We start from the raw sequence: 24,268 nt of genomic DNA, 5'->3' as shown, positions 1-24,268 counted from the left end.
CAACTGTTGAGCTGTAATGATCTCTTGCTCATAGGGCAGTCAAATAGGTTAAATAAATACTGTATTTACTTTTTCTAAATATTTTATTTTGATTGAATTCTTAAAATGGATTCAACTTTTTTTTTAGTATGCTCAGTACTCATCAATAACAGCAAAACATTCTTTTTTATTAATGTAATAAAATAAACACAATTTAATTTCATACTTGGTTGAAATATTTTTTTTCCAAGCTTGCTAGGAATTTCTCACATTATTCTTGGCAAAACTGCTCAAACTCAACTAGGTTGGATCTTTTTTCTTTTTTTTTGCTATATTGGATTTAGATCCAGACTCTGGCTGCCTATACTGGGTTGTTGACTTGCTGGCCTTAGGGGATGAAATTGAGACCCAATTATTCCTTGACCTGTATGGGCATATCTAGGAAAACTGTTGGTGGTTCCAAACTTTTTTCCATTTGATATTGACAGAGCATACCGTGGCCCTGGGCAATTTCAATTTTTCATGTATCCTTCCTACATTTGATCCTATACACAATCTTGTCTCAGGTTTACAGTCATATCTCTGGATTGGTTTTGTCTCTGACATCAGATGTCAGACTATATATACAGTTAAGCCCAAAATTATTCATACCCCTGGCAAATTTTGACTTAAAGTTACTTTTATTCAACTAGCAAGTTATTTTTTGACTGGAAATGACACAGGCGTCTCACAAAAGATAATAAGATGATGTACAAGACGCATCATTGTGGAAAAAAAATATTTCTCAGCTTTTATTTACATTTGAGCAAAAAGTATCATGTCCAGAATTATTCATACCCTTCACAAACTGTCACAGTCTCTGGGAAAATCCAAAGTTCCATACAATTCCAAATAGTCAAAGCTGTTCTAAAGCATCCTAATTACCCTGATTAATTGGAAATAGCTGTTTTGATCAACTCAACAGGTGAAAAACAGCAGCTCTCTGCAGGTGGTCTGTGGACATTCATGGCTAAGACAAAGGAACTCAGTGAGGACCTGCAGCTGTGCATTGTGGCTGCTCACAAGTGAGGAATGGGCTACAAGGCCATATCCAAATGTTTTCAAGTTCCAGTGGCCACAGTGCAAAGTATTATTAAAAATACAAGATGCTCCGCACTGTGGAAAATCTCAGAGAGGACGTTGTCGGAAGCCAAAATTGTAACCTGTGCTGGCCAGGAGAATAGTGAGAGAGGTGAAAAAGAATCCAAGGATCACCACCAAGGCCATTCTGGTGAATCTGGGCTCTGCTGGTGGCAATGTCTCAAGCCAGACAGTCCAACGGACACTGTTGGGTTCCACGGATGCAGACCAAGGAAAACGCCACTTCTCCAGGCACTTCTAAGGCATGCAAAAGCTCATTTGGCCTTTGCAAATGCTCATCTGGACAAAGAAGAAGGTTTCTGGTCTTCAGTGTTATGGTCAGATAAAACAAAAATTGAATTATTTGGTCACAATGATGTTGGCATCATTGTGATCATTTGGCATAAAATGGAGAAGCCTTCAACCCAAAGAACACCATCCCCACTGTCAAACATGGTGGTGGGAACCTAATGCTTTGGGGTGTGTTTTTTAGCCAATGGACCATGGAACCTAATCACAGTAAACAGCACCATGAAAAAGAGCAATACATGAAGATTCTCAACAACAACATCAGGCAGTCTGCAGAAAAACTTGGCCTTGGGAACCAGTGGACATTTTAGCACGACAATAACCCAAAACATACAGCAAACGTGGTGAAGAAATGGTTAGCAGACAACAACATTAACGTTTTGCAGTGGCCTAGCCAGAGTCCTGACTTGAATCCAATTGAGAATCTGTGGAGGGAGCTAAAGATCAGGGTGATGGCAAGAAGACCCTCCAACCTGAAAGATTTGGAGCTCATTGCTAAAGATGAATGTGCAAAAATGCCTGTGGAGACATGCAAAAAGCTGGTCTGCAATTATAGGAAGCGTTTGATTGCTGTAATAGCCAATAAAGGCTTTTTTCTATTGATTATTGAGAAGGGTATGAATAATTCTGGACATGATACTTTTTGCTAAAATATAAATAAAACCTGAGAAATATTTTTTTCCACAATGATGCCTCTTGTACATCGTCTTATTATCTTTGGGGAGACACCTGTGTCATTTCTGGTCAAAAAAGAACTTGCTTGTTGAACAAAAGTAACTTTAAGTCAATATTTGGCAGGGGTATGAATAATTATGGGCTTAACTGTAGATAGGTGAATGTCATCTTTTAATTACAAGAAATACAGTCAATTCAAACTCAAGACACAGTCAATCATCAGTTAACAAATTAGCTAAAGAAACTCTTGCCTTCCCTTAACAGAACACCAGCGCTTAACCGACTGTTCACTAATAAACTGATAAAACATCTACTCTTTGATTGAAAATTAGCAACCAGCTAATTAGCAATTTGGTGTGGAAGGCTTGGAAAGCTTTTAGAACAAAGGAAATGTAAAAACCATATCCATATGAAACCTACAAGTCCAGCAGCAAATATCCTAAAAGTTGGCACTTTTTACTATTTCAAACAGAAAATGCAAGAGAAGAGATGCCAAACACGAATTAACTGTAGACAGCGTCACCTGCACATAGGCCAAAAATATTCAAGTTAAGTGCTAACCAAGATGAGGGTGAAAGAACAACATCTAGAAAAGTTGAAAGGACCTCAGACACAATGTAATGACACATCAAAGCTCACTTGTATTGAGTCTTTACTACAGAAATGTAGAAAAGGAGTTTTGGTTGCACTGTGGTTTTTCTTTGTGGTTGACAATCTTATAATGAAAAGTGCAGTCTCAAGATCAAGGCTCTAATGATTGCTTAAATTCAACCGCCTTCTTAGTTTTCATAGAAACATAAAAGTGTAACTGATTTTAATTGTTTTTTTAAATTTTTTTCCAACATGTCTTGTTGAACTGGTACTTAACTTTTACTTACTTTTACTAAGTACAAGCCTAACTGTACTGAACATGAAGTCCTACGAGGAGTAATTTTGTCACCATGTTAACCAGTTGGTGAAATATCTCCATGACAACCTTTCTTTGACTTAATGAAATCAAAACAGAAACACATTCCAGCCTCTTTCACAACATTGTACAAATTGAGTGGAGCACTGAAACACTGAAATTCTTTCCTTTTGACAGCTCCAAGCACACATTTAAAAAAAAAAGAAAAGAAAAAAGAAAAGGAAAAACTAAAATCATTTTCCATTTACTCACAATGAGGAAAAAGGATACATTCACTCAAAGTAGCTAGTCCAAATAATTATTTTTCCATATTTCAGCCCAAAGAAAACTTTCTGGGTCATTTCAAGCCATGTTGTGAATTACAATGAGTTTATGTTCAATTAGATAATACTGGCAAATCTGTTCATTCAGATGGCTTCGGCTCTATGAAACTGCTTTTCATTCTAAAAAGAGAAACAAATCTCCCTTCTTTTTAAAAAAAAAAAGAAAAAGAAAAAGAAAAAGAAAAAAAAGTACAGAACATTAATCACAATAACAAAACTCTGCTTCCATCAATTGACAACTCTTCAATGTTCAAATAAATCACATTAGTGTTTTACAAATGTGTAAGATTACAGTACCTTCTCTGGGTCTCTGGTGCATTGTCAGAGGCCCTGACAGTGAGTGTGTAAGATCGCCCGACAGTTAAAGTGACACCAGGTGCCACGGTGATGCGTCCAGTGCGATTACTGATGATGAAATCTCCTTGGGCGCCAGCCAGTATCTCATAGGTCACCAAACCATTCAGCCCTTCATCTGCATCTGATGCTGTCAGCTGAGAGAAATTAGGGAGATAAAAAAAGCTACACATTATACACACAGTGCTTTTGCATTTTCATTTTATTTCCTGTGCTTTACACCTCCCAGAAATATGTTTACTAAACCAGTCAAGCAGAAAATATTTCTCAGTGGGTGGGTGGGTGGGGGTTAGGATGTGTTTAGCAAGTAAGCTGCAAAGGTATTCCCAAATATAAATATATTTGCTGGACAATATCATCTACATTATGCTTATTTTTTATTTTTATTCAACCTTTAGCTATACAAGTAGTCCCACTGAGACTAAATGTCTCACAAAAAACACCCGTTTCAGTTGTTAAATGTTAAAATTACAACAATAAAAGAGAAATTGTCTATTGTTTACAGTACAGTCATATCAAAAAACAGTGATGATTTCACAAAATGATTTGTATGTCTTAAAGTATGTGAAATGACAAATGCATAGATAAATTTACAGGGTCTGCATTTAAGTGAAATCAAATCTAAGCAATTTTGGTTTGTTTAACTTAATGATAAGCAAAGTTGTACACTACTTTCACTACTTTCAACCTTTCATATAAAATATGGAAAGCTGTTGACAGACAGCTGACAGACATAGTTCTTTTGGCAAGTGTGACGGAAAAAATGATACGTAAATATATCATTTATTTCATGCTCTCATATCAAACAAATTAAGGAACCACCATTTCCTTCAAGGAAAATTATTTAGGACATCCCGCTGCTTGTAAATACGAGCCCTCATAGTGTAGTTGGCTTCATATCTTTAGGGCCTTGAAACTTTAATCCAAGTTACCATGACCTCCTTTTCCATGCTCCTGTCGTTGGAGTAAGAGCTGTAGCATCAAATAAGCAGCAGAATCCTCAGGGGGCTTCAGCTCTCATAAATGGCTTGTAAAAATCGGTTAAGCGGTCATACCAGGCACTCTGTGACCCCTGGCCTCATTTCAGGGAGGGTGAAACGGCTGTTTCTTAAAACCGATTAAACTTGACCTTTTCAATGTCTGACATTTTTTTTTCTCTTTTGAGGAGAGGCCGTGCTGAGAGGACAGATCAGCTGAAAGATGAAAGAATCATGCTGCGACTATCAAATGAGACAATAAAATGATAGAACTCTTCACTCCTCTGTTGTAGCAAAATGAGGTTATGGTTCATGTTTTGAAGAAGTCCTCTCCTACGCCATAAGTTTGAGCGAGCTGTAATTATGACCTCTAGTTAGGTTTTGAAGTTAAGCGACCTTCAGCGTCCCTTTAAATAAGCGCATGTAAATTATGAGCTGGTGTTGTCACCTTCACTGGAATGACAATAATTTCCACAGGCTAACTAAATATTGTCTGAGCACTCCCTAACCAAGCTGTTTTTGTTCCTACCCAGAATGAAACAATGAATGAAAAATGTCACTTTCAGTAATGCCTACACGAGTCTGCTCAACGTTTATCGTTTTCATGCACAGATGTTAGATTTGGTTATCTTAAGCATACACGCATAACAGAAAAGATGGAAGTATATCATGACCTTTAAAACCAGTGCACTAATGAAATCAAAAATGAACAATGTTCCTAATCCATAAAGATAATCAAAATAGACTAAACAAACAAGAAGAAAATTGTGTTTTGTAAGCAAAATACGTAAGCGGGGGGTTAATTCACGGTCATCACGAGTGCCTTCCACTACGAATTAACCAAGCTTGTGCACTGAAGATATAGATAAAAGCATTGTCTGTGACTTGTCTGACAGGACTACAGATGAGATGAAGGGCACTATTCCAACACAATGCACTGGATTGTTGTGGTTATTTGTTTTGAGCGTGAAAGAACGCGCGTGAGAGAGATTCTGTGCGATGAGGAAAAAGATGGAGACGTAGAGTGGCGTGCTGGCGCAAGAGGAAAGAAGCAAAAGAATGATTGTTGGATTGATTACCTGTAGCACCGTCTCCCCCGGCTGCATGTTGGTGAAGACTTCAACACTGTAGGAGACCTCTCCAAATGTGGGGGTATTGTCATTGGCATCAATGACCAGGATGCTGACAGTTACTGGCCTGCTCTGCTGGACGCCATCTGATGCCACCATCTATAAACACAAGAAAGAGAAATACCTAATAAAGCTTCAGAAAGTGTACACAAGTAAAGTCCATTTTCCTCAGACAAATCATAGATAATTGATTATTTAATTCAACCTTATGCTTATCAAATAGTGACAGCCTAAGTGTCAAATAACGCTTTTACGACCTCAACACCACCGCTTACAGTTTTCCTTTGTATACGTTCATTTTTCTTTCCCTTGACATTAGAAAAGTGCTTAGAGAAGAAAAGGGAGTGCTCGTCTGAAGCTCGCCTAAAGGACAGATTGCAAACTGAACAAACCACATGTTTATTTGTCCCTGGCAGCTCTGATCTCCAGTACTTGGCGAGGTAGAAAGAAAATGGACTGAGCAGAACAACAAGTGCAGTGTAGGAGAGGGTAGATCTAACCAACAACTGTGGCAGCAGCAAAAAATACATGTTTTGACGCTTTGCACTAAGCGTCAAAATTGAAATGACAAATCCTGCTGGTTATACTGTATATCAGGAGATTGCTTTTAGTAGCAGCTAAACACTCACAGTGAAGGTGTTGAACAGAAACAAATGATAACATATAGAACCGTGCTTTTCCATCCTATCAAACTGTGTTTCTGTTCTTGAGCCAGACCCATAACTGAGATGCCAAGAAGTTTTAGGGAGACAACAACGAAAGCAGATTTGGATTTACTGAGACAATCCATACTTATAAATACTTATATAAATGTGTAAGTACTGACTAATGTAAACCATGTCATGCCTGACTAATATGTTTACTATGAGAAGTGGATAAAACTGATTCCAAATGAGAGGACACATTTCCGAATGCAGAGGCCAGCAAAATAGACAAAAAACTTAATGGGTTGATTGAAAAAAAACAACAAAAACAAATGTAAATATATAAAAATAAGAATCCAAAAAGATGCATGAAGACTAAGGTATAAATAGGGCAAATGACAACAAGAAAGACATGACTATATATTCGGTAGTGATTGTGAATGAGACACAGATGGGTTCCCAATAAAACTCACTGGAAAACTAACCTTCAAAGTAAGCAAACAAAAAGAAATAACCTAAAAAAGATTCAACTCTATCACAAAGACTAAACATGAATAGAGAAAGCTTAATGCTAGGGAAACAAACTAGATAAACACACATTCATACAATACTTTACAAACATGTACACAAAAAATGTTTTCCTAAAAAAAAAAACAAACAAACTTGGATATTCTTAAAAAATCTTGACTATCTATACTCTACAGCTAGAGTACAGATAGTTTAATTTAAATTATAGTAATAAATGTGCTAGACAAATAATCCCTGAGAAATACAAACACATACACATTAGTCAAAGAAGTGCATCAATATGTTAAGTGGAAAGTTTTATAGATTCTGATGAACTCGTATCAAAAAAAAAGTTAGGCAATGAACTACAAGCTGAGACTAACTGTTCCAAGCTGGGAAAAATGTACAGCCTGTTGTGAGATCAGCCTGAGACATATCTACAAAGCTTAAAACCAAATACTAAATAAATATTTAGTTTTATCAATTTCAAACACTATAGAGGCAGAAGCCTTCAATTTTGAGTGTTCAGATACTAAGGAGGAGGATCCTGGTGGTAGGCAACGGTCCATTTGTTTCATCTTGGTTTCTCTTCCCAGGTCCCTGTTGGGGGCAGGGACTGGAACTGGATAATGAGAGGTCTGGAGTCATGTGTTCTTGGCTTTCACTATCCCCATTGCTGCTCAGAGACCTGCATTGGTGGCACTCTCCTTGTCCACATAATTTTGATAGCTATTCGCCCACTGCTAAGAAGGCGGAAGATCTGAGAGGCACGGTAATGCTGGAAGAACACTGTGTTCCTGCCTGCAGTCTCTTAGGTGGTGCCAGGAGATACCAGCCATATGATCCCTGTTGACTTGCTTCACAGAGCTTTGGCCTAATTTTTCAAACCCCCCAAAAATTAAGAATACCAATATCCCACTATGAACCTTTCACTAAAGTCCACAGGGATAGAAAACAGAGTTTTCCTGTCGTGCTCCTACTAGTCCATGACTACATTTTCATCCTACGCCTTAGTCTGATCCAGAGGACTGGGTATAACCAACATTTCAAGGTATGTAGATGAATATCTACTGTATAGCTCTGTCAATGATTAAGCTTTATGGCAAGAGTCAGAAAGTAAATCATTAAAATAATGTTCTTTTAAGTTTTATATAAGAGTGAGTTCCTTGTTTGTGTTATCAGGCACAACATTATGTTGTACTATTAGGGAAGACAGGAGCAAGGTTAATATAGCAAAATCTTTCTTCTGAACCTACAGTAAGAACAAAGCATTGAGCAAAAGCAGTGTCTCATGTGGGCTCTGGCTCATAATGTCTTTTGCACAACTAACAGTAGGCAGTCACAACAATGATTTGTCCACCACAAAGGACAATCCCAGGGTAGGTTGCTGTCAAAACAGCATTTGTCTCACTGGTTGTGTGATGCAATCACACAGGCCTAGAGGCCACAGCCGTCCTTCATACTTCACATCTGCCTTATTCTCACCAACAACTCCTCAGACAGATGGGTGGTGCAAATATCTGCACAGTAGAATCTTGGGCATCTTTGTGCATGGAGTTCTATCAGTGCACTACATCTGAGTCCTTCTGACTCAGTTTTTAAGCATAATACACTGCCACTGTTGTGTTGACAAATCTGGCACCTTTCTGCATGTGCGAAGAGCTGTTCCTCTAATCCAATCATGGATTAGTCAGGTACATGGTGGGTAAAGTACTGCTGTCCTGCTGTAGCAGGTGTGTTGTGTAAAAGGTGTGTAAATTTCATTCAGTTTTTTCCACATCACAGGCCTGACTTATCCAAATGACAGCTTATACAGGGGTTAGCTAAAATGAAACAAGATTTATTAGGCGGTCTAAACCCAGATTCTGTTGTGGCAGATCGCCAAACCAAGAAGGTACTGGATGCATTTTATGACCCCAGACAGCCAGAAGAAGGGACATCATGGTACCTCTTATTAGAAATTAAAACACATTCCTGGCATACTGAATGTCTGAACTCATTAAGCTTCTCTTTTAACAATTACAACACCACATAGAACAATAAATAGTAGACAACATTCTTAGCACCCTGTCACCTAAACTAAAATGTGTGTAACATGCATACTGTCCAGATGGCAATAAAAACTCCTCATGCATTCAAAGGCCACAATGTTAATGTAACAGCTCAGACATGTTGCCATGTGATAAACCTTTGGATCAACAAAGACTAGACAAAGAAAAGTTAAGACTTTTTCTTGAAGCACAAACCTCGCTTTCATTCTAAAGAGTGAATTAAATCTTACTTCAAGTAAAAAAAAAAAAGGTTGACTTTTAGTGATTTTCTTTCATGGACCTTACTATCAGTGTTTTACAGACACAGGTGGACACTTCCATTCATCCCCCTCCTCTATTTCAGTCTTCTTATTTTCCCACTGTTTGTGTTCCTTGGATATATTCATTGTACCTCAATCAGCTTTTAAATACAAACTTGTAACATTTACACGTTTATATTTAATTTTTTTAATCTATTTTTTAAGGCACCCAGACACAATAGTGACAACATCACAGTAGTGGTTAGCAGTGTATCTGTATAGTTAATTTCATTTATATAGTGCCAAATCACAACAAAGGTCGCCTCAATGCACTTTAAACTTATAATAGTCTTAATTTCATGATATGAATACTTCATGTACCACTCTACTATATCTGTGAGCAGATAAAAACAGCTTTTCAGGAGGCTTAAGTGAATTATATCTTTGGACATTCAATGCACTGAATAGTGTACTGAGAGGAGACTTGTATTAACTTCATTTGTGAAACACAGATAACTTTAATTAACTACACCACTGAAATGCATGCTGGGTAATGCTAGCTAGCCAAGTAGCTCTAATGCTACCCGAGTAAAGACAGATAGAGGATGAAAAAAAAGAGACCAAAGATGGTCCAGAATATTTTGCTGCCAAAAGATGAGCTGTGTTTTCTAACCACAGAATCATTTGTGCCACAAACTTCAGAAAAATAAGTCCAAATGGAGTTTGTTACAAAGTTGCACTTCAGAGCTCTGCTGTGGAAACATTAACACCAGTGAACCATACAGTAAGTCTGCAGCAGGAAAAGATGACATTAAGGAAAACCGAAAAGCATAACAAGCAGCCTGTTAGGTACTGATCTTACATTAAAGCCTGTATTTTATATAGTCCTGACAGAAAAACAAATATAAGCCATTATAAATCTAAAAAGGCCCACTTATGGAAATTATTACTATTAGTAATAATACCACAATTTATAAAGTGAACAAGAAAAAAATATAAACAAAAGAAAACAGACCAAAAACAAAAACAAAAAAACCCCCAAAACCCAGCGTGATACAAAGTTTTATTCGTACCATCCAGCATCACATCATATCATCTAAATTTAGCTCTTCCAAGCCACTAGCATCTAATGCTTCCCTGAACCTCATCTATGTGGTAGTCGACATCGCAAGTCATGGCTCAAGTAGCTGGAGCCTCGAAGACTGGTTGGGCTGTCGACTTACCCCGTGGGTGTAGTGAACATGCTTGCCTTCTACTGACTCACACAGCCCTAGACTTAATGTGTGCTGCAGGTGTAACGAGTAAAAGGACAAACTGTGGTGCACACACGCTGCCAGTAGCCAGTGGCACATCCTACCTTTTTAATATAGCAAAGCAGTAAAAAAGGTGTGTCCATTAGGGTTACAGTAGCATCACTGTATCACTGTGCTACAGTATTTATTTTATTTTATATAGTTTATTATTATATTATTTAGAGTTTGGACAATTCTTACAACCTTAATGTCTTGTCAAGTAGTCTAGTTCTCCAGACTTCTTGAAGGATATCCTAAAGTTCTTCTTTGGTGTTGGCTGCCTTTTGTTTTATTTTCAGTTTCAATAATGTCGAGGTCCAAGCTCCGGAGAGGCCAAACCATGACTGACAATGTTCCACTGTGTGTTTTTCTATCCAGGTATGCTTTTACTGCATTGGCAATGTGTTTGGGATCATTGTCATGCTGAAAAATGAAGCTGTTGCCAGTCAGATGCTTTTGGTATTGCATGATGGATGAAAATCCAACAATACTTTTCTGCATTCATAATTCCATGAACTTTGAAAAAAAATCCCCAATGCCACTGTCTGAAATGCAGCTCAAAACTGTGACAGAGTCTTCCCTGTCTTTTATAGATAGCTGCAGACACTCTCTGCTGACATTCTCCATACATTTTGACAACAAACTGAACAAAAAATTTAAAATTTGGATTTGTCACTCCATAAGACTAGTGGCCTCTGATTTTCAGTCCATTTCTTGGGGAGTTTGCCATACCTCAGCTTTTCCTCTGTTTTCTGTCTTTAAGAATGCCTTCTTGACAGCCACCCTTCCACTAAGACCATTTCTGATGAGGCTTCGGCAAACAGTAGACGGACCAATTGAAGGGCCAGAAGTATCACTCAGGTCATGTGTCAGGTCTTTGCTGAATTTGTTCCTTTTTTTTTTAAAGACATGACTTTCAGATACTACTCATCTGCTGTGGATAGTTTTTATGCCTGCCACTTCTCTTATCCTCCACTTGTCCAGTGTTCTTAAATTTTTAAGGGCACACTGCACACCATGCTGAGTTTCTGACTAATGGTCCTTCAGGAACTTGTTCATGTAAAAATAAAAGTTTATGTCTGTCAAATGGTGTCATCTTTACTATATTTCATAGATTCAAGAGAAGAAATGGGAACTTGAAGTGTTTTTGTGAGATGCTGCTAGTAACAAAGTGCTTAAACATGCAATTTAAAATACATTTTTATTAAGTTCTCCGTTATATGTAGACATTTTTTAAAATTATCTCTTCAAGTATTTTATTGTTGTTGTTTATTTTAATTACTGAGTGATTTATTGTCAAAAAATGGTCAGGTATAAGGACAGGACTGAAAAAGGCCAAAAATCAGCCAATGTTTAAATAAAAACTTTCAAAGAAAGAAAGCTCAAGACCACTTAAAAAATACCAGCCCCTGCCTGTGCAGTAGATGAACCTATGGTATGAATGTGAAAATCCTAGGTGATTTTCAGAAAACCTGACCTCTGACCTTGAGGTGGAGATCAGCAGGACTCAAACTTGTCTGAGATTTTAGCAGCAGCACCTATGGTATGAGTTTAAAAGTTCCAGGTGATTTCTTGAGTTATCCCATCATAAGATTTTCAGAAAACTTGGCCCCTGTCCTTGAGGTCAGAGATCACTGAGATTTGAGTTACCGCATTAACAAACTTGGGTGTCGGCCTGCGTGTGACAACAGTACCCCATCAGCCTTTGATGGCTGAGGGATAAAAAGCACAAGAAAGTCTGGCTCCTTAGAAGCAAAACATAATGAAAAGATTGATGGTTCAAGACATTTGCATGGTACTGAATATTGTAAAAACAGTACAACATAGCACCCCGATAATCAGTGACATACATTATGATGTAATAAAAAAATTTTTTTTTAAAAAACACAAGCAGAAAATGAATAAATGTAACTCACTAAAAATGTATCTATAGAATTTACTCAAAACCTATATAGCATTTAATGTGCAACTTGTCTGTTCAAGTGAAAAGACATGAAGAGGACGTTACCAAAAGATAGCGGAACAATTGCTTCTAATGATCCGAGAAGGGAATTTCTCTCTTTTACATGTGATACTGAATAAAGACCTTTCTACAAAGCTGTGCCAAGCATTGCTATCTAAAAAATGCAACAAAATCAACCCACAACTGACAGCTTCTCAGCTTCTCTGTTAAGTGTGATCTTGGATCTTGAGCTCAAAAGCATTCTTAGCACTTACCAGCTTTTAAGCTTCTCATACTCCAAACCAGAGAGAAACCAAAGTGGATAAATAAAGCTGAGCACACATAGCACAAAAGGGTCAACAACGCACACACATAATAAATAAAACATGCCTTCATATACCGCTGGTGCTGATGTCCAAAGCACTTTCACCAACTCAACCAAATCCAGCACTACACCAAAATCAGCAGCACATCAAATCATCCCAGTTCAAACTTCTGCGGTCCCCGGGGAAACATTTCCAGCGAGCTTGCTGTACTATCACTGCTGGTTTGCTAATACCCCTGGATGAACACGTTGCTACCTCTCTAAGCCGAAACAGTTAAAATTGGTGAACCAGACTGCTAATGTGAAATTAATAGCAATGAAAACATCAGATAAAACATGAAAGTAGCTGTGGAGCTCAGTGAGACTGAACCATGTCATATGATATACAAATTACAGGGTTCCAATAAATTTGAATGACTTGTTTTGTGAGTCAAAGTCAAAAAGAAGAAAAGAAGAAAAAAGAAAGCCAACATGGACAGTGCAAACAATATTTTGATTATGATCTGAGAGCCAGAAGCATTTTGTCTTGTTTTTACAGTTTTTGGAAGTGGTGTGCAATCCAAGAAAGCCGAGAAAGACAAGAAAATAATTCAAACACAAGTAACTTAAGGAGCATATTCATATACCATATACCTGACTACATTCAAGAGTAATAGAGAAATCTACAGCAAATAAAGAAGAACAAAGGGAATAAAGAGATCGCAAGAAGAGAACTATTACAGTACTAGTACAATTTAACTTTTGGTGAAATACTAATTATTAATGGGCAGATCATTACTTAGTAACAGGATAATTCTACATGTATAGTGAATAACACTAAGCACAAAAGATTAAAGATAAAATACGAATGGATCACCAGTTTAACATTTCATGGCTATTTTCAAGTTTCAGAGTACAACTCTCTATTTGAGTTTTCTGTATTTGCAGGATGTTTTCTTGCTTCATGGATGATGTTAACCTGATCAATAAGCTACTTGATTTTGTTTCTGATTTATCTGGGATTTGCCACCACTCCAATGTTTCTCACATTACAGTTTCTGTGAATAGTATTAAAATCTATGTATTGTTACATAACGTTAAAATAAACATGCACCACAAATCCTACTGGGCAAACAAAACTGATGTGCCTGTGGTTCACTGTTGGATGGAAATGTATAAGTGGACAAACTGCCTCACTTCACTGCTATTGGTCCACTAATAAAGGTCATATTGCTCTGGAAGTGTCAGGTCAGCTTTGTATCTCCAAGTGCCTCTTGGTACATGGCTAATCTTGAACTTCTACTTAAATACACAAAATGGAAGATGTGGGTCACAGTGCTCGAGTGCAGTTGTGCAGATAGCTACACTGAGTTGTGGGCCTACCGTGAAAGTATAGGCCATCTGCTTCTCCCGGTCCACAGGTTTGAGGAGCCTCAGGTAGCGGATTATCCCAGTTGGGGTCAGGCTGAAGATCATGGTGTAGTCATCCAGGGTAATCGTCACCATGGGGTCTTTTGTCTTCCGAAAGAAAGATATACAAAAAAAGAAACATGTTACCATGGTGACATGACTGTTTCATCATGTTTTTTTCCAAGGCCGCAGCTGTGGGGCTGAGAAACCTATCAAATGGTACATTTTGATCTGCCAAAGAGTTGGAAAAAGTAATCTGTTGGCAGGTCGCCCATCTTTCTAGAGAAAATAGAGAAGAAGGCAATGAGCCATAAACCAATGTCTTTTTAACATGAATGAAACACTCAAAAAACCCACATCTTTATGAATGTGACTGTATCAAGAAAGCAATAGGAAGGAGTCTTTACTAATTACTACACCTGTTCCTTTAGGGGGAAAAGACTAAGCAGGCAAGATATGGGGTTTTGAGCTTTTGGTTTAGGGTTTCCAGATGAAAACAAAAAGTTTGAGAAACATTTTGAAAAAGAGCCATTTTGATAACGATGTGTCATCACTGCTGTGTTAACAAATAAAACTGTGGTCCACTGCTGCAAGTCGTCTTCGATTCACATCCATCAATGAGTCCTCTTAAGAGAGTTTGGTAAACATCGGGACTGGGTGGCTTATTGATTTTGTTATCTCTGTTTCCACTTTGATGTGTTAATCTTCTGCAAAGACTTGCTATATATTGAAAGATGAACTAAAGGTAGTAATCATTTGTTTTAGCTGCGTGTCACAGTGCGAGTCTAACAGTGCAGTGAGTGAGTTAGTGTTCTCCACTGAGGTGGATACACACACGCACGCACACTTTGTAAGCTGTCAAAGAAATGGTTAGCACCCCACACAGAAGAATCAATTTGTAAAGTTTTGATTTAAGAAATGCAGAAACAGCAATCTGCACGTTAAAGAAGACACTCCAATCAAAGCAAAACACTCCAAACACACACTCAAATTCCTGTACAAAAGTCAGCACATCAGCTTGATTGATGTACAACACACCCATCATTACAGGAAACCCCATTACCATTTAATTGATCATTTGTGCAATTCTGCAGTAAAAAGAAGAGGAATTCTGCTGAAAATAGTTGGAGTTTTTTTCAAATCCAAAGCAGGGTTATGAAGTTGGTAATTATACGCTGAGAATGTCTCCAGCAGTGATGAGTGCTCTGAATGTATTCTTACTTTTCACAGTGTGATGCATGCATTAACAGTAGGTATGTCCCAAATCAGTTTTGCTAAAAGGGAAACAGCAGTACTGATCTGTATCGGCTACATGGAATGAAGTTTAAATGAATGAGATTCGCCAGATCAGACATTGTGCCAGATCAGGTAAAGCGAGTAGGCAAAATACATACAACTAAAAGGAATGCATTTAACCTTTTGTTTGAAGTGGAAATCAAGCAAGGAAATGTCTCTTTCCAAAGATATATACATGTATTTTTTAAATCTTTGGCCATCATATCACATTAGAAAGAAACCAGCTGAAGCCACGTTGCAGGTTTAAAGCAGAACTATTAAGCCAAATCTCTGAATTCAATTTCCTTTACTGATAGCAGAGGCCCAGCACAGGCCCACTTTAACTTATTAAGTGTACACACTGCAGCTGCATTATGCAGGAAAACATGAATATTGGATTAAACTCAGCATCAAAAGCTAGTCAATCTTTAAAATGATTTGCATCAAAGATTAGAGCACAAAACTGGATCAGGACATCCCTTTATAACATTGTGTGGGTTTGAGTGCGTGTGTGAGTTTGTGCGTGCCACAGCATTTAAAATCAGCCCTTTTACCTACAGGTGTAACACCAGGAGCCAGCTGTAACAACAAAACAAATATAGCAGGACAATGACTCATGCACATGTTATTTTCTGTGAGTACGCGATACAAGCACATGAATAAATGTGGCTCTGTGCTCAATATTTAATCAATGCACTACAAGTATTTTGTGTTTGTATGCACACACGCATGGATGGGCATCTTTAAAGAGTAACCGACAGTGAGTTTAGGCTGATAAAGCCTCTCTTTCTCTCTGTACCTCCTCAATGTCATTATCCAAAGCAACGATTCCCAGGGGGGCGGTAAGGTTGGCACTGGCTGAGATAGTCGTACCCACTGGGGAGGACTCACTCACATAGCCCTGATAGGTAGCAAACTGGAAATATGGCGCCTGGTTGTTCTGATCCAAGATTTCAACGATGACTTTAGCATATGCTGGGAGGGGATGACCATTATCCTGTTCAGCCTTGGGAGAGGGGAAAAAAAAGAACAAGGGTGAAAGTCACTCTGTGGAAAATACCATATCAACAAGACTACTCTGCTGGAAAGTTATGCTGTTCCAACTCTCATGCAGGCACAGAAATAGAAAGGCGTAATTTCTCTGAGTGTCGTTTCAATTATAAAAAAGCTATATTGACTAAATTTAATCAGGGGCCCATTTAGGATTAGAACTTAGTAATTACCGGGGCATTTAACGCAAATACCATCCTTTGTAGGAGAGAGACTGCAATTAGTGGCACTCCTTTGCTGTCAAATCAGTGACCAGTGATAGAAGGAGGCTCTTGGGAATATTACGGCTGAGTCAATGCCAAAATTAACCACTTCACTATTAAAAAGGTTCATACCAAATCTGTCTGCATTGCTGAAGGTGAAAAATCCCTGTTTTTCTGTAAAGGTTCTCTGTCTTCTGAATCGACCACAGAACAGTCTGATATAATAAAATCCCTATTTACAGCTCATCTATTCAGCATGTCAATATCCTCAACCAAAAACAGACATGCAGCACTCAGACATGGAACAGAGCTTAGAGAAATGTTCTGTTTCAAGACCACTGAAAGAGTGAGGTGGGATAAATAGTTAAAATTACATTGCTCAATATGTCCTCTTAAGCTATTAAAATGTTTACAAACTAAAACTGGAAAGATAAATCCTGAGCTTTAAAATCTCCAAGAAATGCACAAGTGAAACATGAACCTGCATCCAAAATCAGTTTGCATTTGTGCCATGTGCAGAGAAACACACAGCAAACTGGAGGAATCCATAACAATCACAACAATGTAAACAATCCTTCCACTTCATTTTGCTGCACAGCTGTGGGTGACATGGCCACTTTAGTAACATAGAACATTTCCATAAATCAGTATGTTGTCTCAGCCGTTCAAACTGCACAAAAACCTAATGAAGCTGAACTTACACTAGAGTCGAATCCGACACTGCCACATCCCAGTAAGACGAAACTTAATGAATGCGGTCTGGTCAGGCTGTCACTACAATCTTTCCCCTCCTAAGCACATATGTCACTATTGCCACCCACACTGGGATGCTTCAGAAACATTAAGGCTTTGAAAATACAGAAGGAGCGGGGGACTAAGGGAACATCAGTTTAGGCCATGACCTGGAACTAATTCAGCACATTAGCTCAATTTCACTGGGCTTGTGTTGCAGAGTGCCAATTGTAAGAAATGTAAGCGCTTGTACTGCAAAATGGTAAACTGCAGGTCCCAAAAGACCCCATGACTTCATGTTTGCTGCCTTATGTGTATAGCTTACTATGGAGAAAAGAAAAAACCAAACAAACACTTGTAGCATATTCGGTTGAGCTTCCCTCCAGCTGTTATTATTTCAATCACAATCTCATGTCAGATTCTCTTCCCCAAACATCTTCTACTTTTCCCCTTATCAAAGTGATAATAAGAACACCAGCACTATACTGACCCAGAGATCCAATCTGCTCACACAAACACCTGAGGGAAAAATCAAAAATGCTGTCATTGACAGCCATAACGTGTGTGCCTAGATGTTCTCGCTTCAACATTCACACACGCACGTATATTTTTGCCTGAGAAATAAAAAAGAAAAAAAGAACTGTTTGTAGGATTACAGTGTTCCCTCATGATTTAGCTCTTTAGCAGTGTCCCTATTTCAGGAAGCCAGTGCTAAATGTCCTGCTCCCCATCGCTACAACCCACATGCCTGCAGGAGATGCCTGCTACAAAATTCACTGTTTTTCACTCGATTTTGATTCCAGTGTCCTGATTCCCTCATCCTGAGAGTGCCATTTCTTCATTCTCTTACTTTCACAAAGCCGTCACGTCTGCCTTTGACATTTGGCTTAATCTCACCGCAGTCACCTTATTGGACGTAAATCAACATCAATAACAAAGCACATGTTGTCTAAAACAGGCTCCAGCTTATTTAACTGTTAACTTACCTAAAGCATTAACTATGCAGAACCTTGAAGACACAAAAGTCTAATTCTTACTCACCTGCTCCACTGAATCCTAGAATAATCATTCCTTGCCCTGGACATGAATCAGGTAGATGAGGCTCCATTTACCATCTTCCCAGACCCATCTCTCTCTCTCTCTCTCTCTCTCTCTCTCTCTCTCTCTCTCTCTCTCAGTCTTTTCCTCCCCTTTGAACCGTCTCCTTTCCTCAAGCTATGCACAATCATCCCAAAGACATGCAGAAAGCCTCTCATATGATCAGCCTCCCTTCCTCTTGTGGAAATCAGCGCTTCCTCTCATCTCTTTGCTCCCCAGCTATCCCAGTAAATAGCACGTTACACACTGCTCAGAGGTGTCTAGAGGTTAGTGATGGGTAGATGGAAAGTTCATCTGCACTGCTGCACCAGCAGCACATAGGCAATCCCTGACTCTGCTCTAAATTAAGATTCATGAAGGCACAGCAGCCTGTCCTGCTAAGTCCATAAATCATAACATATTTTTCACCCCCATCTCCTAAGGAGCTAAAGATAAGGTTAATGGCCTTCAGGACAGAGGTTATCTGGGTAGAGCAGGTAAGGGTGCATGCTAAAGTTTTTAAGAGATGAGTCAAACTTAATCTTGCAAAAGCCCATTAAAAATAGAAGAGAATTGAAATCTTGAATACAGTGCTGTTGTTTGCCTAATGTGAAGGAAGGAGAGCAATCAATATTTTACCTTTAGCTGATGAAACAGACAATGAGGCTCTATCACGGTAAATGTTTTAACAATCCTTGTAGGTCTGCGCATGTCTGAAAGTTGACACTAATTTACTGCAAATTATTGCAAATGCAATTTGTCGTAATTACTAACATTACACTGCACTGTTACATTAATGTAATGAACAGGCTTTGTATTGAGGTTAAGTTTAATGAGATTTCTCAAGAACTGTGTAGGGCAGATTCCAACAATGCAACTATTAAGGAATGAATAAGTCAAATGTGCTTTTATACTTTACCTTGATGACTAATGTGAACGTTTGATACAAGTCCCGGCTGATTGGCTGCAGGACGCGCATTTCTGCAGTGGTTTTGTTCAAAGAGAAATATGCTGCATATGTGTTTGGTTCACCTGCAATATAAAATAAGAACATTTATGGTAGAATCAATCCCAGAAGAAATATTAAAAAGGAAAATCATGGCATCAGCTCAACCAAAGACATTAAAAGTGTAAAAATCAATGAAAATACGTGATGAACCTACCAACCAGGATGTAGTAGAGAATGTTTGGTCTGGCACTTGGGGGCTGTATATTTCTGTCCATGTCCACAGCACGGATCGGAGGGGTAACATTCAGTGGGTTCAGTTTGCTCTGCAACAAGGGGTGGGTGAGTCAACAACACAGCAACATAATCAAAATGCAAATTGATTAATTTCCTCTAGATCACACTGTTGCACGGATCACCTAAAATAACTCTGACTGCATTTTTATGCAGAGCCTAAAAAAACCCCAAAACTGTTCCGCAATAGAAAATTCCTCTTAAAAAAAAGATCTGCCCCAGAAAGTTTTTTGTGTTCTATATATCAATATTTTGGTTGCTGTATAATCTTATGTGATGTTTTGCACAGTCCTCGCAACTCTGCTCTTCCACATAAAAACAGTATTCTCCAGAGAAGCCACTCTATGCTTTCAGCCCAGCCCATTAAAGTGCTTTCTGCCTTAAAGTAGAGCTGCTGTGATTAGACGTCGCCTCAGTTCCACCTGCTTATGCACTATAGCACTTATTAATGTTAACTGATAGGAGAACTGCTGTTATTGTGCAGTGCGGTGCCTTGCTGGCTTTTCACTTGCGCCTCTAGTGAATAACACTACAAATGTAGAAAGCTGCAGCCATGTGTTCCTTCCCCACATTTTTGATAGTATCAACTCTTCTTCTCACTTTTAGGAAAAGTATATAGTCTGCTGGCTATATACTTCAGTAAGCTTGTTGGTAAGCACAATAACATAATGATAAGAATAAGGACAACAATGAACCAAAGCTTATAGATTTCTTATTTCCATGCATCTAAATGTACCTGGTAGTGTTGGACATAAAGGATAATCTGCTAGTGGTGCTTTAGGCTAATTTCCCCCGCTTATGCACACTCATACATCATCAGCACTAACTACCTTGGCTTTACCTTTATGCATTTGCATCAACATATGGTTAAGTGGGAATATGTTTAGCACATCACATTTAAGAATACCTTTCCTCATGCAAAATGCCTCCATATGGCTGACACAGTATGTGCGTGTATGCTAAGGGGCCACTGCTAAACTTCCTTAGTGTAGATAGGCACATGGCTAACAGCTCACTGGAAGAAGAATCCCTCCCTGAGGGGGTATATTTATATCCATCAGCTCTGGAGTAATCCTTACACCCCTCCCCAACCAACCCTCTCGCTTTTACAATGTCTGGAGGTGCGCTAAATCAAATCCCCCTAGCTCTGCACAATGATGATTAGCTATAATACCCTCCTTCAGCAGTCATTATCCAGGGGACTCCAGAGCCCACATTATATCCCCCCAGGGCAAAAAATAAATACAGATCAACTTAATAATGTCTGTCTAGCTATTGTGATTAATTACAATACACTCATCAATTATGAGAAGACAAATCTCCCAGTGGACAGACATGTTAGCGTTATACTGAAAAATCCCCCCAAAAAAGAAAAAAAAGAAGTAAAAACCCCCAAAACAATTGGAGACCAAATCACAAGTCGTATAAGCATGTACATCAACAGTAAAGGAGATATGGTGAACCCATGCTGTATTCATAGGAGGAAAAAAAAACTGCTAAACAGATGATGAAAAGCTTTGGTTTGTGTAGCTGGTGCTGTCGGGTCTTGCATAACAGCCTGAAAACCTTTTATCATAAATAATAAATTACAAACTATCAATGGAAGGTCTGGACAAACAACTGTGACTCACTATGCCACCCTAAATAAGAACCGCAACTTTAGTTTTTTTTTTTTTTTTTTGAATACCCATCTATATATATCCCACTGTGTCTTTATTGCAGACTTTTGTGTTATTTAGTGTCACACTCTGCCTCCGTTCAATATAATTTGATTCCATTCATCTCTCATGTTCAGAACATGTCACCACAGTACACTTAAGCCATACTTGATGAAACCGTTTCCCCACAACTGCCTGAGCCGAGCTAAATGAATCCGATAATTCCTCACTATGCAGCTTGTCCAACTATAAGTGTATTGGTAAGGAAAATTATACTTAAAATAAAAATAAAAACATTATCCATATACAGGAATAAGAGTCGGCTACTGGAAAGCAGATTCACATTCATGGCCATATAAATGGGGGGATATTTAAGGTAACCGCAACACAAAAAGGTCCAAAATAAAAGGAGCGCTTCTACCTTCCTCTGAAGAAACCACAGCTTGATTCACTTTGGTTCATTCTAATGACTATTACATGCATGGAGATACACAGCAAATATAAAATATGTTTTATAAATAAACACATAATCGTGTATAGACTATCATAAATTCTGTTGGTGCACTAGTTGCTCTCGCCACCTCTGTTCTATATGAATTTCCTCTCTTTTTTCCCCCCCCAATGCTTTTTAGATGTGATACCAAGTCATCTCATGCTTCAGATTAATTTGCGAGTACAATGGACCACAAAATGCAGTAACAAACTGCAAATTGTACTCTGCCTTCAGGTGAGGAGGCAAAGACAAGGTATAATCAGGCAATTAGGGTATTTAAAAGACGTGACATAGATTAACATATAACAAGAATGTGAACATATGGCACCAATGTCTCACAAATCTGAATAGCATGTGTACTCTGCATATGCACACATACAGAATGACGGGTAAAAACCCAGCATGCATGCATGAAAACATAAACATGCATATATTAGCAGGAGGAAATCTGTTAAAATGACCTTGTGGAATAGCAGTGTGTTCACACTTGCCTGTCTGCCTGGCTCTTACCGGTTCAGTGAATTCAGGGATAGCAGCACGGTAGGTGAGGGGGTTGCAGTCACGAGTGTTGTTCACTAAAACACAAGGCAAGAACATGGGACCCAGGTCGTCTCCATCCTCGACATCCACAGTCAAAGTTGTGGTAGCGGTTAGTCGGTTAGGGGGGAATGGAGCGCGGTCCTGGAAGACAAGCAAATGGCTACAGATTGAGCAACTTTCTGAAGTAGTCGAAAAATCCAAAACTACTTAATGATTTGGTCTCATGTGTCTATACTGAAATCTCCTGAAATATACCTGAACACCCTGACAAGCTTTAGTCATGCATTTAGGCTAACTCTTTAGGACTGAGTCTTTACAACTTGAATCGAGACATACATCATCTCCAGCTATGTTTTTAAATGATAGCCTTGCTGCTGTTCGGCAACGGCAGAAAGCATTTCAGCTTCCACCTTCATATTTCTTCCACTTTCTACAACTGTGGCAATTTTTAAAGGGCTGATATCTCACTGTACAAGAAAAAGCTTCATCACTTCGGGGAGTCTCATGAGTATCGAACCATATACTAAAGGTGCTGTGTGTCATTTTTTTTCCTCCAAACATCTGCACAACTTTAAATAACCATCTTTAAATCACTCAGGGAACACTGGCAGGATGAATTGGGCACTGAAATTACTGAAAGTACAGTCAAAGTGTGGAAGACTATTATACTACTTCTATAAATGCTTTGCATATTTCGATACAACTCGACTCACAAGTTTCATAGACGGCTTTTCTCATACCTAAACCCTCTGAGTGAAATATCAATTAACTCTATCTCGCCGTTTATAAAGTTAGATGCCTGACCTGCTTAATGTTTTGTTTCATAACAACTTTACAGACTTTAAATGAGACTGAAGAGCACTTATCAACATTCATTAAGAATCTTTTCTTCCGCAAAAATACAGCTCTGTACAATAAAACACCGACAGCGCCGCAGCTACTCTTAAAGATTCCCCCGTAGTACTGTTGCTTCCTTGAGTGGTATCCAGAGAAGTGAGCAGCACAGCACTTCAAAGATTTACGTTCTCAGTATAATTGAACTCTTGACACAAGCAGTGCAGAGTTCTAGTAAATACCATGTCTTCTTCCTTTTCTTTACTCTGACATCCTTTTGCAAGAGAAAATGAAATCCCCCTGGAGGACCTCTCGCCAGTCCAAAGAGTTGAGTCTTTTGCTCTTTCATGCAGGAAATGAAGAGAATAGAGGACGAGTTGACTGCTAAATGATTATCTGTCCTGCAGCACTTCACCTCACAGTATAGGGTGTTATATTTGACCGCTGCTTGTTAGGGAAAGCGGCTCTGTAATGGGTAATTAGGAAAAGATACTATGATATGAATCGTGGTACATGTTGCCAGGGGAGAGGTTCGATATTTTAAGATCTGGATGTTGGCCGAGAAGGCTTTGAATGATCCAGCTTGGGTGTTTCTTTGATTGATGTGATTGGCTACCACCTGTGCTGGAATATCTGAATCAACACAAATCAGCTCGTGCCTACGCTGCCACCTGAAAAGTTTAACTTTTCATAACGCTTCACTAGTAACTAGTAAGTAACTCAACTAAATCGAAGCAACAGCCCATCATTATGAGACTGGCAACACAAAACATCAAACATTCAGGGTGAATGCTTGCTTCAGTGCAAGTCATACTGAATTAAGAATTATCTCCCCCCCCCTTCACTTGTCCAAAAATCCATAATTAAATAAATTATAAATCAAACCTGTTCTGGTATACCAACCATGTCAAAGGCAGCTTAAAGCAAAACAAAATAAAACAAAAAAAGCTGCAATGAAACCCTGGAGGGTTCATTCTTCTCAACACTGAATCACGATCAACCTG

At 38.6% G+C, this 24,268-nt stretch overlaps 1 protein-coding gene across 2 annotated transcripts in view; it reads right to left on the bottom strand.

The window, feature by feature from the left end:
- Nucleotides 1-24,268, bottom strand: part of LOC116333576 (protocadherin-15-like) — a 211,234-nt gene that overhangs the window by 79,271 nt on the left and 107,695 nt on the right. For both annotated transcript variants that reach the window (XM_039622170.1, XM_039622169.1), the window contains exons 8-14: nt 22,401-22,571; nt 19,663-19,771; nt 19,419-19,531; nt 16,237-16,443; nt 14,136-14,270; nt 5,723-5,872; nt 3,610-3,803 (exon numbers count right to left, since the gene is read on the bottom strand). In XM_039622170.1, coding sequence (XP_039478104.1) covers nt 3,610-3,803; nt 5,723-5,872; nt 14,136-14,270; nt 16,237-16,443; nt 19,419-19,531; nt 19,663-19,771; nt 22,401-22,571 — 1,079 coding nt within the window. The remainder of the gene's footprint in view (nt 1-3,609; nt 3,804-5,722; nt 5,873-14,135; nt 14,271-16,236; nt 16,444-19,418; nt 19,532-19,662; nt 19,772-22,400; nt 22,572-24,268) is intronic.

The sequence above is a fragment of the Oreochromis aureus genome, linkage group 13, assembly GCF_013358895.1.
Source record: "Oreochromis aureus strain Israel breed Guangdong linkage group 13, ZZ_aureus, whole genome shotgun sequence".
Classification (NCBI taxonomy): Eukaryota; Metazoa; Chordata; class Actinopteri; order Cichliformes; family Cichlidae; genus Oreochromis; species Oreochromis aureus.
Note: the sequence above shows the minus strand (reverse complement) of the source record. Positions and strands in the feature narration are given on the sequence as shown.